Source organism: Lontra canadensis, unplaced genomic scaffold (assembly GCF_010015895.1).
Source record: "Lontra canadensis isolate GAN:19392208 unplaced genomic scaffold, GSC_riverotter_1.0 scaffold70, whole genome shotgun sequence".
Classification (NCBI taxonomy): Eukaryota; Metazoa; Chordata; class Mammalia; order Carnivora; family Mustelidae; genus Lontra; species Lontra canadensis.
In genome coordinates this window covers 7,285,525-7,304,521 of record NW_022631064.1, presented here as the reverse complement: position 1 = coordinate 7,304,521, position 18,997 = coordinate 7,285,525, and the positions used below count along the sequence as shown (strand labels likewise).

General features: G+C 38.6%; 1 protein-coding gene across 1 annotated transcript in view; it reads left to right on the top strand.

Annotated features, from left to right (window-relative positions):
- LURAP1L (leucine rich adaptor protein 1 like) overlaps window positions 1-13,486 on the top strand; it is a 50,688-nt gene extending 37,202 nt beyond the window's left edge. Inside the window, exon 2 of the mRNA XM_032880585.1 lies at window positions 11,800-13,486. Coding sequence (XP_032736476.1) covers window positions 11,800-12,174 — 375 coding nt within the window. The 3' untranslated portion in view covers window positions 12,175-13,486. The remainder of the gene's footprint in view (window positions 1-11,799) is intronic.
- Window positions 13,487-18,997: the final 5,511 nt, after the last annotated feature.

Below are 18,997 nucleotides of genomic sequence, written 5' to 3'. Positions count from 1 at the left end.
AGCATTCAATAAATGTCAGATGTGTCTAATTCTTAAAACTAATGAAACAAAATAAATGAGACAAAATAAATCACTGGATAAGACAGTCCATGTATTATCAGCAAGTGTTGAAATGTAGCAGGTGTTTCTCACTGGCCACTCTTCAGGATGTGAGATCACTGCTCTAACTAGTGTCATCTGGAAAGCCCCACCCAAACTTTCCCAGATGAAAATAGTCAGTGTTTGGGCATCATATACAAAACAAAATGATCTTCAGCATCACAAAGTGAAATATTTCCAACATTACCAAATTATCAACATTAGGTAAAAATGAATGATTGCATCAAAATGCCAGTGCCTCACTTATGTTTCCTACACAAAGGACCTTTCTACAGAGGACTCTTTTTTTTTTTTTAATCATTTTTTTAAGATCTTTATTTATTTGAGAGAGAGAGAAAAAAAGAAAGAGATTAAGCATCAGTTGCGGAGAAGGGCAGAAGGAGAGGGAAAAGCAGAGTCTCTGCTGAGTAGAGAGCCTGATGCAGACTCCGCCCCAGGACCCTGAGATCGTGACCGAACTGAAGGCAGACATTTAACCAATTGAGCCATCCATGTGCCCCCAGAAGATTCTTTCTAAAGAAAATGGGTTAACTGGCTATAGGAGACTCTGAATAAAAGCGATTTTAATCCCTACCCTAATTTCCTCCCTGCTCTCCCCTGGGGAGGCCAAATTAAAGGGAATTCTTCAATTTAAATGGAGAATTATGAAAAGCAAGATTACAATTTGATGGAATCCTCAGAATTGAAAATTCAGTGATGTCAGCTTCATTAATCTCTTACTGTATTCTAAACTCTTAAAATTATATCTGAAAGCTATTACCTAAGTTTAGTTGATTATTTTATCATTGTATACCCTCCTTTTTATGACCTTCAAGTTATAGGGAATATGTTTATATGTGACCTCCACTGAAAGCATCATGTGTCAGATGCCAGAGGTGTAAAATGTTTCTCTTTCTAAGTAAGGGAAAAAAAAGGTTGTCCTGTGGGGGATGTAGATGGCCCTCTCTTGAAGACCTTAACTTCCTTGAGCATTTTCTGTGTCTATCACTAAATATTTAATTACTCTGTTTTTTTACTTTTTTTTTTTTCCCAAACTGTAAAACAGTGAGTCAGTAGAATAGATTCCATAGAGATGGTGGTCCAGCATCCGTCACCCAAAATCATCCGCAATTAGACGGATCTGTAGGCCCTTTCTCCGTCAAATGTCCATATACCAGCACTGATGTATTAGTTGTTCATGCTGAATAACAAATACCCCGAAACTTAACAACGTAAACAACAGACATTTTATGACACAGCTTCAGTGAGTCAGAATCCTGGGCACAGATTAACTGAGTGTCTCTGGCTCTGGTTCTCCTCACAAGTCTGCAACCATCTTGTTGGCAGGGGATGCGGTCATCTCAAGGCTCAATTCAGGAATGATCTGCTTCCAGCCTCACTCATAGAGCTAGTAAGCAGTTGGCAGGCCTTGGCCTTGCTAGCTTTTGTCCAGTGATACGAGTTCCTTATCATGGAGATTTCACAATAGGACAGTTCACAGCCCGACAGATGGTTCTCCTCAGAGCCAGTGGGAGCGTATACCCAGGTTGGAAAACTGGACCTTTTTGTAATCTTTTCTCAGAAGAGACATCCCATCATGCTTGTTCTATTCCGTTCCTTAGAAACAAGTTAATAGGCCCAGTGAACGCTCAAAGTCAGGGAACTACACAGGGATGTAGACACCAGGAGGGGGCTTCTGGAAGGCTTCCAGGTTCCCCAGGCATCCTCTGGAGACATGCTCGAAGTGCAGAATCCTGGAACAAGTGGACAGAACCTGAATTTCAATGAGACTCTGAGGTGACCGGTGTGCACGTGAAGGTGGAGAAGCCCTGCACTCTGGAGCAAGGCCCATGCTCTTTCTTCTGCCACAGCGGTGGCTTCCTCGCTGAAAGTTGCTTACCCACTGATGCTCCTTCCCAAGGTGGGATCAGTTTTCCTCACCACTCAGTTCTCCCCTCCCCAGGAAGAGGAAAATGTGAAAGTTACTGAAATACTACAGTGCTGTAGACAGATTGGAAAGAAAGTAGGGAGCCTGAGGAAGAAATGGGGCATACGGACTGTGAGGAACAGATTGAATACCAGCACCAAGAAACCCCTGATAGAGAAGATTAAATATCTGGGTGAGAGTGGATGTTTGAAACTAAGTTAAAAAAAAAAAAAAAAAGTTTACAGCCCTATTTCCCCAAATCCCTTAATCACGTTGCTGAATAACTTTGCATTAAAAATGCTGTTTATAATGGTGGCTGTTTACTACTTGATTCAGCGTGGTTCTATGTGGTTCTCTTTATCAAGATAGAGAAGTATGCAGCATATTTTAGAAATATATCCGTTAAAAATTATAATATAAAAATGCAAATGCTTAAGTGAGTTTTAGATACATCACAATCCTCTTTCCAAGTATATTTCATGTCTCAATAATATTTAAATAATAATCTGTATTCTGGGTGCCTGTCTGGCACAGTTGGTTAAGCCTCTGAGTCTTGGTTTTGGCTCAGGTCGTGATCTCAGGGTCCCAAGATCAAGCCCTGCATGAAAGTCTGCACTCTGTATGGAATTTGCTTGAGTTTCTCTCTCCTTCTCCTTCTACCCCTCCTTGCCGTGCTCTCTCTTGGTCTCTCAAATAAATAGATCTTTAAAAAATAATAATAATAATCTACATTCAATTTGGAATCTTGCCGTGGGAAACACTTTTTTATAATTTTGGCATAAATAGTTAAATTTCCCTCAAGTTATATTTAGTGGAAAGGACAAAATTACACTGAGTTTTTAATCCTGTATAGAAAAATCAAAGCCCTTGGGGAGAAATTAAACTCTCTAATCTACTTATCATAAAATGCAGCAGGTAAGGTAAAGCCCTTACTCTTTCTGTACCTTCAAGTCAGTGGCAAAAAAAAATCTGATTTTTAAAAGATGAGTAGAGGAGTAACCTTTTCATATCAACAGGTATATGAATAGGTATATGAAAACATGCTCAATATCACTAATCATCAGAGAAATGCAAATGAAAACCATAATGAAATATTACCTCACACCTTGTAGGATGGCTATTATCAAAAAGAAAATAAATGAGTGCTGGCAAGGATGTAGAGAAAAGGGAACCCTGTGCACTCTTGGTAGGAATGCAAACTGGTGCAGCCACTATGGAAAACAATATGAAGTTTCCTTAAAAATTAAAATTAAAAATAAACTACCATACAATCCAGCAATCTCACTTCTAGGTATATATCTGAAGGAGACAAAATCACTAAGTCTAAAAGATATCTGCACTTTTTATGTTCACTGCAGCATTATTTACAAGAGCTGAGGCATGGAAACAATCTAACTGTCTATCCCTGGATGAATGGGTAGGGAAGATGTGTATATATACACAATGGAATAATATTCAGCCATAAAAAGAGGGAAATTCTGCCATTTGGGACAACATGGATGATCCTTGAGGACATTACACTAAGTGAAATAAAAAAAAGACAAATACCGTATGATCTCATTGGTATGTGGAATCTAAAAAAACCAGAAATCTCAGAGGCAGAGAACAGTTTTGTGGTTGCCAGAGGGGGAGGGTGGGGGATAGGTGCAATGGGTGAAAGTGGCCAAAAGATACAAACTTCCATTTACAAGATAAATACGTTCTGAGGATGTCATGCACAGCATGGTGGCTGAAGCCAACAATTAACAATACTGTATTGTATATTTGAAAGTGGTTAAGAGAATAGATCTTAAAACTTCTCATCATGGGGCACCTGGCTGGCCCAGTCAGTAAGGTAGATGACTCTTGATCTCGGGTTTGTGAGTTCAAGCCCCATGTCAGGTGTAAAGATTATTTAACAATAAAATCTTTTAAAAAAGTTCTCATCACAAGAAAAACAAACAAACTTGTAACTATGCAAGGTGATGAATGATAACTTATTGTGGTAGTTATTTCACAATATGTACATATCAGTCATCATATTGTATGCCTAAAGCGAACACAATGTTGTATGTCAATCATATCTCAAAAACCTTAAATTATGCATAGTAATCTACAAATTAAGAAGTTATATGAAAAATACAAAGGTTATAAATGCTCAAAACTCATCACTTTTTAACTATTTTACTATATTTTACTATTAATAATTTTCTTGAGGTTATTTAAAATATGTACTGTACCCCTAGGCTGATGATATTACATAATGCTGTGCAATTGAGCATTTCTCCTCAAACTCAGATTTGGTGGCATCACATTGGCAGCTTGAGATTAGCCATGGTAGGAGTATTGACAGCACAGAAATTAGGAAACACCATAAATCAGAACTTGATTTTTATCTGTTTGACTGTCTTAAGACAGTGATGGAGAAAATGTCGATATTGCAGATTAAATTTAAAAGTGTGTCATGGGGCGCCTGGCTGGCTCAGTTGGTTAAGAGTCTGACTCTGGATTTCAGCTCAGGTCATGATCTCAGGGTGGTGGGATCAAGCCCCTGAGCTTTCTCTCTCTCTTCCTCTGTCCCTTCCCCCGGTGCAGGTGTGCTTTCTCTCTCTCTCTCTCAAATAAATAAATAAATGTTAAAAAAAATTAAGCAAAAATGAACAAAGTGCATTCCTTGAGAATCAATGAGTTATATAAAATGTATAATAAAAGGTAATATATGTTTTAGTGTGATTTGTAAAGTGTGTGCTATCCATCTATTCTATCAGCACGATTCCTACTGCATGTATGTGTGTGGATGCATGTGTAGTTTTCCCAGGGAACCGGTTGTTAAACATTTAGCAGCACACAACCATGCATCTTCCTTCCTTCCCAGCGTAAGCCCAGCCACTGCAGTCACGGAGGAGCACATCGTATCTTCATCTCCCATATAAAAATCCCACCTTAAGTTCTAAATTAGAAAAACACACATGCAGAGAGAACATTCACTATAATCCAGTGGAAATACTTCTTGTTGAGTCTTTGTTCGTTCCTGTGAGCTGCTCTGCTACAAACGTCTGAAGTCCATGTTTGTTTGTTTGTTTGTTTGTTTTCAGTCTTCCCAAATGAATTTCTGCTCAGGTCATTTATAGTCTCTTTCATGAGCCAGTGACACTTTGCATATACATGTTGGGAGCACTCAGGGAAACAGCTTTCACCATATTAGAGTGTGGACGAGAAATTGACATCACAGGCATCTGAGTACTGATTGGACTAGCACCTGATAGGTTGGGACTGAAAATCTCCTGGGTCGTATTTTGGCGATCAGAGGACTGATCAGCAGAAACTGCACAGAACTCAGGAGGAGGCCTGATGGCAGGAGTTTATTTTAAGATTCAGGGGAGTCACCTGTGCCCCTTTCAAATAAACCAGATGCAGCTTTCTAATTTATCAAAATATCAGCTAGCTGTGCTGATGACAGTGTTTTTACGTATGGAGCTTGGTCTTGGGGGAAATTATTCTTCTATCTATAAGGTTTTGGGAAAAGAGAACTGTTTTAGTTATTGTTCAGTTCCACATATAAACAACACAAATGGAGGGAGACAGAGCTGACTGATAGAAAAATGGGATCCTCTGTTGCCCAGTTAGAAAGAAATTTTGTTGTAAATTTTTAGCTGCCTGAGGAAACAGAGACAACTCTGGCAGAACAGCCCTTGTCAAGGGCCACAGGCTGCTCTCCGGAAGCATTTGAAACCAAGAGCAGTGGGCGGACATGTTGTACAATGTCTTCTTGGGTGGCAAAAAGACAATAATATCCTTAGAGATCCTCTAAGAATAAAGTTAGACAAATGCTTTATAAATACAGCTCTTAATAAGACTGCTCGAAATTTTAAGGATAGGTAGGCAGAAAACCTTCTGTGATCATCAGATTGAGAATGTGGTGAATTTGGAGAGGAAGATTTGGACTCGATTCAGTTATGCAGAGGGAACACACAAAGAAACTGGGATAAACAGCTAGAAAAATAATATTCCAAGCACAATTATAGCAGCCTTTTTTTTTTTTTTAAAGATTTTATTTATTTGTCAGAGAGAGAGGGAGAGAGAGCGAGCACAGGCAGACAGAATGGCAGGCAGAGGCAGAGGGAGAAGCAGGCTCCCTGCAGAGCAAGAAGCCCGATGCGGGACTCGATCCCAGGACGCTGGGATCATGACCTGAGCCGAAGGCAGCTGCTTAACCAACTGAGCAACCCAGGCGTCCCTATAGCAGCCTTTTAATAAGATATAAAAAGATGTTAATTTATCTGTAAATTTAGAGATAAATATGGTTAGAAAAAAGGCCTTCCATCAATTACAAATCTGAATAATTTGTTGCTCTGAATTAGGAACTAGGATTAGAGTCTCACATTAAAAGGCAAATCTAGGGGCGCCTGGGTGGCTCAGTCAGTTAAGCATGGCTTAGGTCATGATCCCAGGATGGTGGGATCGAGTACAGCATTGGGCTCCTTGCTCAGCGAGGAGCCTGCTTCTCCCTCTGCTCATGTTCTCTCTCCCTCTCTTTCTGACAAATAAGTAAAATCTTTAAAAAAATAAATAAAAGGCAAATCTAATCTGTTGTCTTTTCTTCATGTACATGATTATGGATTTATAAAGTAGTCTTTCTCCCTTCTAATTTATATTACAGCTTGCTGGACATTTGGAATTTAGGTCATGGATATTGTGGATTTTATATTAGAAGTACATAATAACTAGGAGATGGCCTGCTTGTATCTGACTATTTGATTCTCTTAAAAGGATAAAAATGGTGGAGGAGAGGTTTATGAGAGACAGGAGTACATGGTGCTATCCAAGCTTCCTATATGCAAACATAGAGTGAACACTGCTCCTATTTGGGAGATACGTTCCACAGCTCACGTACATGTTTCCGTTAATAAGTAGGCATATGAAAGATGGTACGTATGTTTATCCTGGAGCAGAACACAAATAAGATTTTTTTAACTCAAATAGCAAGAGCCAAAATTAAATATTACCATTACCACACAATTTCTGATAAGGAGATTAAAATCCACAAAGAGCTCAAAGTGCTGGCTTTGGCCATGAGTTTTTACTAGCTAAAGATTTTGCTGGACCTGTTGAGTAGCAAAATTGATTGTTCTGCCTCCTCCATAGCCCTCATGGTTTCTTCAAAGCAGAGACAATTTAGTAATCAAATGCTTTGATTGAATGACAAAAGAACCAGAGACTATGTCAAAATGGAGGGAAATTCTGAGCCAATCTGATCTGCAGATTCTCTGTATCAAGTAACATCTTAAATAAATCCTCGATATGAAAAGCAGACAGAAGAGATAGGTGGTTCCTCAGTCATATTAACTCTTCAATACTGGCAGAAATGAGCCTCCACAGAGGCCTGTGGAGACCTTTGGCTCACTGGAGCTGAGAATAAAACCTCGTCATTTGTCTTCTTGGATACAGAGGCTGAGCTCCCATGTGCCAAGCCATTTTGCCCAGACGTCACAGGCAGAGAGTGACAGTGTCAGACTAGAACCCTATACCGTGTTCCTGGGACAGCACCACAAAAGAAGTTGACTTGTTCAGCAACTCCCTGATTAATTGAAAATTTGACCACCTTTTCTCCTTCTTGGATTCCATTATGCTAATTTGTAATTTTTGTCTTCTTTCAACATTAAAATGATAGCCAGGAAGAAAACACAGATCTGGGAAAATTTATTATTAAGATATTTGTTCTTTCAGGATCCCTTGTTTTAATTTCTACCATAGACCCAGTCCACTACTTATCTAAAAATGACAGGAAATTTCAGCATTCACCTAGTCTGGAAACCTGTTACTAATCCTAAAGCATGAGAGACCTCAGTTAAGTATTAAGATGAAACACATCACAATACTGCAAGGGCCAGAGTGGGGGCAGGGGTGGTGAAGGAAAAGAAAGAACATTCACATTTCCTTGGATCAATGGTGCAAACATTTTCTTCCTTCCTTCCTTCCTTCCTCTCTTGCTCCTTTCTTTCTTTCTTTCTCTTTCTTTCTTTCTTTCTTTCTTTCTTTCTTTCTTTCTTTCTTTCTTTCTTTCCTTTCCTTTCCTTTCCTTTCCTTCCTTCTTTCCTTCTTTCCTCCTTTGTTCTCTTTAATTTTCCTCTCTTTTTTCTTCCCTTCCCTGCTCTTTCCTTTCTCTTTCTTTTTTTGTCAATGTCCTGTTTGTTCCCTTTGTTTAACTCATCTCATCAAGTGTTTACAGATCCCTGTCTCTGCCAAGACCAACACCAGGTATCACCTCGGAACAAACAAAATAATGTTTGGAGTATGATTCGCACCTTGAAGTCCATTTCCTTTCAGAGATACTATCAATAATCTGTACTTTTAAGCTAGCAATAGGGTGTTTGAATCCTGTAAATGAATAAGAATGGAGTTGCATGCTGGGAACGTTTCAGTGCTGAAATGCTCTTTCCAGAACCGCCTCTCTCCTTCCACTCAAGCCAGATATCACTGACCCATAGCAAAACCCAAGGGAGGGGTATTCTTGACAGATGGTACAATCTGAAACAATCATTCAGCCCTTGAAGAACTACGAATTGAGCACCTACTATGTGCCAAGGACTCTTGCAGGTCTTGTGCGCAGAGCAGTGAACAGAATAGACCAAATCCCCTGCATTCTGTGTTGCTTACATGCTCATGAGGAACACAAAAAAATACACAAACAATAAGCAGGATTTTGACTAGCCATAAACACTGTGAAGAAAACAAACAAACAAAACCCCAGAAATGTAGTATTAAACTAGGCATGGAGACTGGATACCATATCGATCAGGAAGGGGTTCTCCAAGAAGGGGACCTTAAACTTGGACCATGAAATGGACCTTACAAGACCTTAAGTGAAAGAACCAGTTTCCCGCTGAAGGGGTAGGTGACTGTTTCCTTAACAGACGGCCCCACTTCATAAACAATGACATGAATAACAGTGAGGAAAGGTGGGGCAGCTACCAGAGACAGAAGCAACATTGTGATTTCCTTCTGTGGTGGATTGCTCAGACTTTCAAGGTGCTTTGGCAACAGCATATCCACACCTTAGTTCCAGGAGAGAGTGGTGTGAGGCCGCGCCAGGTAATGGACAGGCAACCGTGTGAACTGGCTGGCCCAGCGCTCCCACAGTGGGCCGATGTTTACTCTCTCTCCAGGAGGACAGAGTTAGAAGTTAAGTCTGTAATCATTATCACCCAGATCAACGTGTTCTAACTGACTCGCTTTCGTCATTTTAGCCCCCAGCAGTGGTTCAATGGCCTGTGAGTGTTTGCCTTCAGAAGAAAAAGATTTTTTCTAAATAAATCATTTCATGGTCAAAGGCAGCTTTTGTTACTTCATAGTCTGTTCCTCTGATTTGCATTGCTCAGTAAGATTGAAAAAATTGTGTTTGATGCAGCCACCGTGTAACTCAGGCAAAAATTGCTGGAAAAAATTTGTCCCAAGTATGTTTTAACCCCAGAGTGATACAGTCATTGGGAATGTGCATTATAACTGCCTTAAAAGCTGAACTCTCACAGATCTAAATTTATGCCAGTTTAAAAAAAAAAAAAAATTGATGCTTGGGTCAGGCCGGCCTTAAGATATGTAACAATTGTAAGACATTTTTTGCATGGACCAGCAGAAGAGGCTGGAATCAGCAAGTATTGCTTAACGAAAGAAGAGGACCTTAGGAATGGGGAGGATTGGAAGAGGAAGAGAGGAAGTATTTCAAGAGAGGAGACTAACAGGGAACACACCCATATCTGGGCATGGACCAGAATATTTCCATGCGACAGGGCAGGGATGTGGACAAATGCAGCTGTGGCTCATTTGGGGGAGCTGACGGGAAACGGTCCCATTCATATTGCACCATGCCGACAATGGGCACAGCACGTATTATGAGCTGCAGATGCCTAACAGAAGAATTTTGTAAGACTTTGGCTCCTATTGATTTTCTAGGCTCCTCAGTGGACCTAGACGAGTTGTTGATGTATAAATATCTGTTGTATTACATGTAACCCGAACAGTATGTTGATGGCTCATGGGGTATGCGGGTAAGTTTGAACATAAAGACTGCCGGAAAGCCTCCTTTCTCAATACAACATCACTGCGAGGTCACTGATAGAACAGTGTCACCAAGGCACTGTGTAACAGAAAGAAAAACATCTCAAATGTAATAAGTTAACGTTTTTCCATCCACAGACACGTCAGAGACAAATGATTTTCACAGTTACCTTGTATACAGTTTGTTTATGGTGCTTTTTTCAGAGAAGACAAGGAAGTCACTCAAGTCCCTTTAATGTAATAGTCTAGCAAAATTGAGAGTTTTAAAATCATACCTTATGCTTTTTTAATGCGTATTCATACATGACCTGTAATGTTACATCTCTGAAGTCATTGGTGGAAGTTCCATCTTCTCCTAATGTTTGTTCATCACATTCACTCAACCCAAAGTTCACCTTTGGTTATGGATTAACTCCTAACCAGGAAATATTTTTATAATATGAATGCATACATTTGAAGACAATAGGTTCCTTTCTTCCTTAAGGCTTGAGTCACTTATGACTGAATGTCTTTAATAATTCTAGAAACCCACACATCTGAATTAGCCTTGGATCTTAAAGAAATAATTAGCAAGGCCCAGCCTCTTAGGTTAAAGACCCCAACTGGAAAAAAAAAAAAAAAAAAGGAAATCTATTTTAAACCATAATGAATGTGACCTCTGGTGGCCAAATATATCCCTGACGGCCAGTCCAGGTGCTAGAATCTTTATAGGAACCACATCTCTTCACTCACAGCAAGGGCATGGGCAATCATGAGAGTTCTTGCAGCCTACCTCTCTCCACCTTCCACAGAACCACCACACTCTTGATGTTAGCAAACGTTCCCGTTTAACGGTAGGATCTACAAAGAAATTCTGCTTTGTGCTGTGAGGACAGATTTCTTTGAAGTAGTTTAGAACTGTCAGAAGGACTATACACCTAGAAGGCATCTGAGGGAGTTCTAGAACTTTCTCAGAGTTAATATACCAAATTTGATTGGGCCTTCCCCTGACATATCTGAGGCAAATAATCAGATCTAAAGAAGACATCTGAACGTTTCATCTTGTAAAGTAGAACAGAGTAGTGTGATAGCATCCTTTGGATTCAAGGAATTTTTTAAAGCAATGTAGTTCTTAAAAATAAAAGCATTATTTAGAACTAGATATATTTCTATATAGTCTTAGAGAGTGCAGACCTCTTCCATACTCTTCTGTGGATTTCCATTTCTTCACCTGTATAATGGGGATAGAAATAATACCCTTGGTCTAAGGATGCTACAGTGTAATGAAGGTTGGAATTTGCATAATGATTTCCAATACATCATCACTCAGAAACTAGGAGCTGCTACAATGATGGTGATGACGATAATTCCTTAATTACTACACATTTCTCTTTGTCCCACCTCATAGCATCTACATACATATACTCAAGTTAACATGGATAAACTATTAATCTGGCCAGAGCGAGAATACACTTGTTAACAGAGAACCTGACCTTCAACATGATTCTTCTAGGCAGCGGAGTTAGGGTCAGGTATGCAGTGGGAGTTTTAGTTTCACTGTCCCCTTTGGAGCTTGATGCATCGGGCAGGGAGTGAGTTCTTTGATTATGACTTTTGGCATTGGCCAGCAGTTTTCAAAAGATCCTGAGATCGAGTGAATTTCTATTTGATTCTGTGCACATAAAGTTATGGCCTGCAGAAGAGAGAACCCAAATGAATTTTGAGTCTCTCAAAAATGTAGAATAACTGGCATGCCTTTGCTCTCTCTGCCTTCCCCGCAGGTTAACCTCAGAGCAACAGACGTCAGGCTCATGCGCCAGTTGCTTGTTATCAATGAGAGCATTGAGTCCATCAAGTGGATGATTGAAGAGAAAGCCACCATTACCAGCCGAGGCAGCAGTCTGAGTGGGAGCCTGTGCAGTTTATTGGAGAGTCAGAGCACCTCCTTACGTGGCAGCTACAATAGTCTCCATGATGGCAGCGATGGGCTGGATGGCATCTCCGTGGGGAGCTTTCTGGACACTTTGGCAGATGATGTCCCTGGCCATCAGACCCCATCAGACTTGGACCAATTCAGTGACAGCTCCATAATAGAGGACTCACAAGCCCTGCACAAACACCCTAAACTGGATTCTGAATACTACTGCTTTGGCTAATGACCCAGATTTTTGCATGGGATTGGTGTGCAATTAACTCGTATTTATCCTTCTTCGCTGCTATATTTTTGGTGTGATTTTTTTTATATGACAACCTTTTTAAAAGAAGCTTATTTTGAAACTGCTTGATGATAATTCTGTTGCTCCTAATATTTCTCATCTGGACTGATTTATCTTTCTCTCTTGCATCTCTATTTTTATTTATTACAATGATTTTTCTCCCTTTTACAGTGGCACAAATAAAGTAGGGGGAAAAAGAATAAGCAATAATTAAGTTTTTGCTTTTGTTTTCAGGGCAAGGGGTCAGGAATTACCAAAAAAAAAAAAAAAGTCTTTGCTAAATTTTACAATAAACCAAAGTCTGATAATAGCTAATTTTGTTGTTTGTATTCTTAAATGATGAAAAGTTTCGTTTTCCAGAAGATACTGAGGTTCATTATTGAATAGTAGGTTGAACAAAATAGTTGCAACACACTTAGGCATTATTTCTAGGCAAAAACTTCCTGGTATAAAGTCAACAGGACTGTTAGTCACACACCTCTACACAACAGTTTTTTGGAAGCCACAACTGTATGCGATCTGCTCACTTCAACTTTGATGTCACATTTTAGATTGTACTTTTGTCATTAGTGATTCTAACTCAAATGATAGAGGCTTAGTTGTGTAATAATAGATACAGTTTCCCCAAATTTCAAAGAATAATTGAGATTAGGTACATATAGGTGATTAGAGGTTAAGGTCTCCTAAATTGTATTTTGAGATTTTGTACATACAATATTTGTTACAAATATTTATTTATAGATGTTTACAATTCTGATATGACATATAAACACACAAATGCATATATACTGATGGATGGATGGATGAATGGATAGATGGATGGAATGGAAAGTACAATCACTATTGATTTATGAAGTCTCATATGATATACTTTCATCCTGGGGTAGATAAATAATCTCCTAGTATTCTGAAATGATGTCTGACTATATAACTCATGTAGCAAATAAACATTTCATTTTGATGTGGTATTATTAATCCTCCACAATTTCTTTTACCTTGATGATTCTTCGTGAGTGAATCTATTGAGATTTCAATCTGTTCTTTGTAAATGATACATGTTTCTGCACTAAACACTTTAAATATGAATCAAAAAGTCTTCCTGTTTATAACTGAAAAATGTCCACATTCAAAAAGTGGTTTCCCTAATATTTCCTTTGTTAAGATATACCTGTTACTCTTGTCAAATGTATTGTTTGTTTCCATAACATATGTTATTCAAATTCCAATTAAAATCTACAGGGTCTATATTTTACATTAGTCTTTTTTCATGAATTGATGTTATAATCCTCATTACAACAATTTCATAATGTGAGGATTGTCTCCTTTCTGTGTTTGAGGAGACTGAGGCACATGGAATGTAGGTAGCTGTATCAAATCTCACAGTAAGGCTCAAAACTGGGATTTGAACTTGGGTCTGTCTTATTCATAACAATAACACTGAATATTCCCTTTGGTACATATTGAAATCAAATAATAAAGATTAAAAAAGCAAATGAAAGTCCATTACAAAAAAAAAAAAAAAAACAATACTTTCCTCCCAATCAGTGAGGATCCACATTTCCCAATATTGAGCTGTCCAAGCCCTTTCCTGAATTCACATGTCCAGAGTTAGTTTTGTGCCTATAGATGAATTGGGTAATTGGCCACTTGTGAACTGTTACTAATATATTTCCCCCTTTCTGTTTATTTTTACTTTCAAGTTAGTAAAGGCTGGTTGGTTGGCTATTTTGTTTCATTTTAACCTAGAATTAAGCCAAGCAATTTTTAGCACAGATCATTTACCACATTAAAATCTAAGAGTGTGCATTGTGACCAACCAGAGAAAACACCTCTAGAACCATGACTGATGAATTTCAAGAAGAATATAATGAAATATGTAACCATATGTCTACAGCACTGCAAGGGGAAACATCCTAAGTAAGAGGAAAGTGGGCAGACAGCAAGTGTATAAGAGGTATCAATGACAAATTCTCACCCCATCAAAACCCTACTTTTTCCTAGAACAAGCCAGGTACATGAATGATGATTTCTGTCCTCAGATCACAGTTGTAGGTTGTAAATTCAATGTGGCAAATTTCTTTCATATTCTCCCTTTCCTAATCAGCTTTCCCTGCTACTTGCCAATCCCTTGCCAACTATGACTGTCCCACCTATAAAAAGGAAATAAAAAAAGAGAGTATAATATGGGAGAAGCCTCCTCTGGAAGTTTTCATTTATACATTGTATTTTAAGGAACCTATAATGAACATTGGCAGAATACTTGAGGTTTTTTTTGGCCTTATGAGTTTCAGTGTTTTATGTGCTTTACAGATATCCCTAGTTGTCTTTTTTTGCAAAATATACCAAACATGAAGTCTATGATTAAGATAGTAGCGTCATATATAAGTCAATAATGTTAAGAGGAGGAGAATGTGCAGTTGAACAACATTAATTACTAACATATTTATTGGTCTCCAAAGAATGAATGCACTTTCAACTAAGTATCTCCATTACTAATCTCTGATCTGGAGCATTTGATATTTGATCTCCATCAGCACCATGAGGAAATGGGGTAAAAATTTAAAGCAAAAGTGCCTTTCAAACTATTCTGCTTGCACTCAGTTGTTCCTCTCCCAGAAAAAAAGGAAATTGTCCTAGTTATATAAATCTCTCCATTTTATGGACTCATTGGTCTTGTGTGGAAAGGAGGTAATTTGGAGTTAAGGAATTTAGAAAGTTTAAAGATAATACATTTTAAGAGTATTGCAAATAAAGATACACTAGATGATCAACTTAGAAACCTTTTAAAAATGTTTTAAGTAATCTCTACAACCAACATGGGGATCAAACTCATGACCGCCAAGGTCAAAAGTCACATGCTCTACAAGCTGAGCCAGCCAGGCATCCTGACCAACTTAGAAATCTTAAACTTCGAAAAACTCCAGTAATTGTACTACAGGTCAGCCCCAAATCACACGACATAAAGTTTTAAGTATTTGTCAACATCTAGAAATACATTAGGGACTCTCTGCCGTTGCGTGAATATAAAGGCACTTGAAGCTCCATGAATAACTTCAATCAGACATTTGTATCCCCAACTCTATCAAGACACAATCACTTTCATCATGTTAAAAAATGGCTCTTTTGAGACCCTTATTTTACTGACACCTCAGCAGCACCTGACACATTGGATTACTCCTTTCTTAAAAATTTTTCTTCATTTGGCTTCCAGGACATTACTCTGTCTTAGATCGTATCATTCTCTACTTGCCTGCTATTTAGCATGCTGTGTTGCTGGTATCTTCACATTCCTGACCTCCAAACACAAGAATACCCCTTTGCTCAATTCTGGTACAAACTCTTAAACTGAAATCGCTCCCCTGGGTATTTCATCCAATTCTACAACTATAAATGGCATCCACATACTGATTCCCAAAAGCATAGCTCTTGCCCCAGTTTCTTCCCTGAACTCCAGTCTCCCCGTATCTATCTGCCTCCATAACATTTTGCCTTAATGTCTGATGAACATCAATCTAAACATATACAAAACTGAAATTTTGTCCCTTTTATGTAATTTCCGGTTCAGAAATGGTGCCTCCACTCATCAGATGCTCAGCCTCATTCAAGAAAGATAATTGCTTTCTTTCTCTCACACCATAGCCAAACTAACATGCAAATCATACAAGCCCCATCTTTTTTTTTAATTATATTTAGTTAGCCAACATAACATCATTAGTTTTTGATGTAGTGTTCAACAACTCATTAGTTGGGTATAACAGCCAGTGTTCATCACCACAATTGCCTTCTTTAATACCCATCACCCAGTTACCCCATCCTCCACCCCTCTCCCTTCTGTAACCCTCTGTTTGTTTCCAGGAGTCCAGAGTCTCTCATGGTTTGTCTCTCTCTCTGATTTCCCACCCTTTAGTTTTCTCTCCCTTTCCTTGTGGTCTTCCATGCTATTCCTTACATTCCACATATGAGTGAAACTGTATGATAATTGTCTTTCTCTGCTTGACTTATTTCACTTAGCATAATACACTCCAGTTCCATCCACTTCCATGCAAATGTTGGTATTCATTCTTTTGATGGCTAAGTAATATTCCATTGTATATATGAACCACATCTTCTTTATCCATTCATCTGTTGAAGGACATCTCAGCTCCTTCCACAGATTAGCTATTATGGACATTGCTTCTATGAACATTGGGGTGCGATGTGCCCCTTATTTTCACTGCATCTGTATCTTTGACCCCATCTTAAAAACGTGTCCAGAATGAACTCAAATTTGTATTCCTACCACTGCTACCAAACTAATCCGGTCACCATCACTTCTCCCTGGGACTATTCCAGTAGACTTGTCTTATCTTCTTGCTTCCTCCATTAACCTTCCCACAGTTATGTATTCAACATAACAACCAGACTAGTCTTTTAAGATATAAGTCAGATATTTGCCAGCCTCTGTTCCAACCCTATAATGTACCTCCATCTCCCTCTGAGTATAATCCAAATCCTCACCATATACTGCAAAATCTTATGCATTCTGTCATCTACCTGTCTCACTTCATCTTGTACTGTTCTCTCCTTCTTTAATTGCAAGCCTCATTTGCCCCCTTACTATTCCTTAAAAATCTCAAAATCCAATCTCAAAATCCATTCAGAATTTTTGCACATATCATTTCATCATTCTAAAATATTCTTCTGCAAAATATTCATAAATCCTGGTTCCCCAGTTCTTTTTAGTCTTTAGTCAAATGGCACCCTGTCTGAGAGGACTTCTTATATAGCACACTTAGCACATTCTATCTCTATCCTGTTGTTGTTTTTTTTCTTCATAACATCACCTAATATGTATTTTTGGTGTATACTATCGGCTTTTCCACACTAGAATGTAAGGTCTATAAAAACTAGAACTGTGCTTTTTTCACTAACTTTTCTCTAAGCACCTAGAAGAGTGTCTTTCACATAGCAGATACCAAATACAAGTCTTTTCTCAATCAACCTCAATTATTAAACAATTGCTCAGGGCCTTCTAGGTGCCAGGCAATGACCGCTAGGTTCTGATGATGGAGAAAGAAGGAATTCTTCTCTCAATCCTTCTCTCAAGGAATTCATTTTTATAGTATCTTTCTCTGGTAGGAAAATTAATGCCTCACCCTCCTAAAGATGTTCGTATCCTAATCCCTGGAACCTGTGAATGCCTCACATGGTAAAAGGGTCTTTACAGATGTGATTAAGTTAAGCATCTTAAGATGGAAAGACGAACCAGATTATCTGGGTGGACCCATTGTAATTATAAGGGTCCTTATAAGAGTGAGGCAAAAATTTCAGAAGGAAAGGTATGAATATGTTATACTTCTGGCTGTGAGAGTAGAAGAGCCATGATAAAAGAAACCTTGCACTTCTAGAAGCTGAGAAAGGCAAAAGAATAAATATCCCCTAGAGGCCTATTGACATCTCAGCCAAGTAAGACCTACTTTGAATGACTGCTTTTCAGAATTGTAGGATAATAAATTAGTGTTTTAAGCAACCACATTTGCAGTAATTTGTTAAGGTAGCAATAGGAAATTAATAACAAATCTTGGTAACTGGAGGTGGAATGCTCCTATAACAAATGCCAAAAAATGTGGAGGTGGATTTGGAATTGAGTAAAGGGTAGATACTGGAACATTCTGAGGAGCATGATAGAAAAAGCCTAGACCTCTCTGAACAGACTGTTAGTGAAAAAGATGGATTTTAATGACTCTGCTCATAAGGACTCAGAAGGAAGTAAGGAACACAGTAGAGAAAACATATATTGTTTCAGAGAATACTTAAATCATCATTAAGCTGGCTAATGGTAGAAAGGATAGTAAATGCACAGCTGGTAAGGGCTCAAAAGGAAATGGGAAACATATTATTGGAAACTGGAAGAAAAAGAATTCTTGTTATATAGTGGCAGAAAGTTAAGTGAAACTGTGTCCTGCAGTTATATGGGACACAGAATTTGTAAGTGATGAACTTGGATTTTTCTGAGGAAATTCTCCAAGTGTTGAAAATGTGACTTGGTTTCTTCTTGCTTCTTAAAATAAAATGCAAGGGGAAAGAGATAAGAAGGGGGAACAACTTAATAAAAAAGGAATTGGGACTTGATGAAATGGGAAATGTTTGATTGCAGATGATCTAAAACCACAGGATTCACTGTCAAGAGCGTTCTGGAAAGACAGCCAAGAGTGATTGGACAACCATCTTCGAATGCCTCAGAAGGGAAAAAAGTTCAGCATATTCAGTCACAAAGAGAGGTCTCTTTGAAAAGATTAAGCCTGGGAGCCTGGGTGGCTCAGTGGGTTAAGCCTCTGCCTTCAGCTCAGGTCGTGATCTCAGGGTCATGGGATTGAGGCCCGCATTGGGCTCTCTGCTTGGCAGGGAGCCTGCTTCCTATCTCTGCCTGCTTGTGACCTCTCTGTCAAACAAATAAATGAAATCTTTAAAAAAAAAAAAAAAAAAGAAAGAAAGAAAGAAAGAAAGAAAAGATTAAGCCTGTGACTCATTGATCCCCTCAACAATTTCAGTGGAAGCCAAAAATAGAGATGAATTTATCTAAGGAAGGCCTGTGAAGGAGCCTCTTTTCTAACAGAGTGAATCCTTGTGACATACATAGGAGACTCATAAAGTTTGTAGCGATTTTATGCCAGCAAAAACATTGCCAATTTAGACTAAAAGGGATAAAGAGGTCATAATGAAAAAAAGGCTGTGGGGCCCCCAAAATTCTATAGAGAAAAGACAGAATGGTAAAATTACTTAG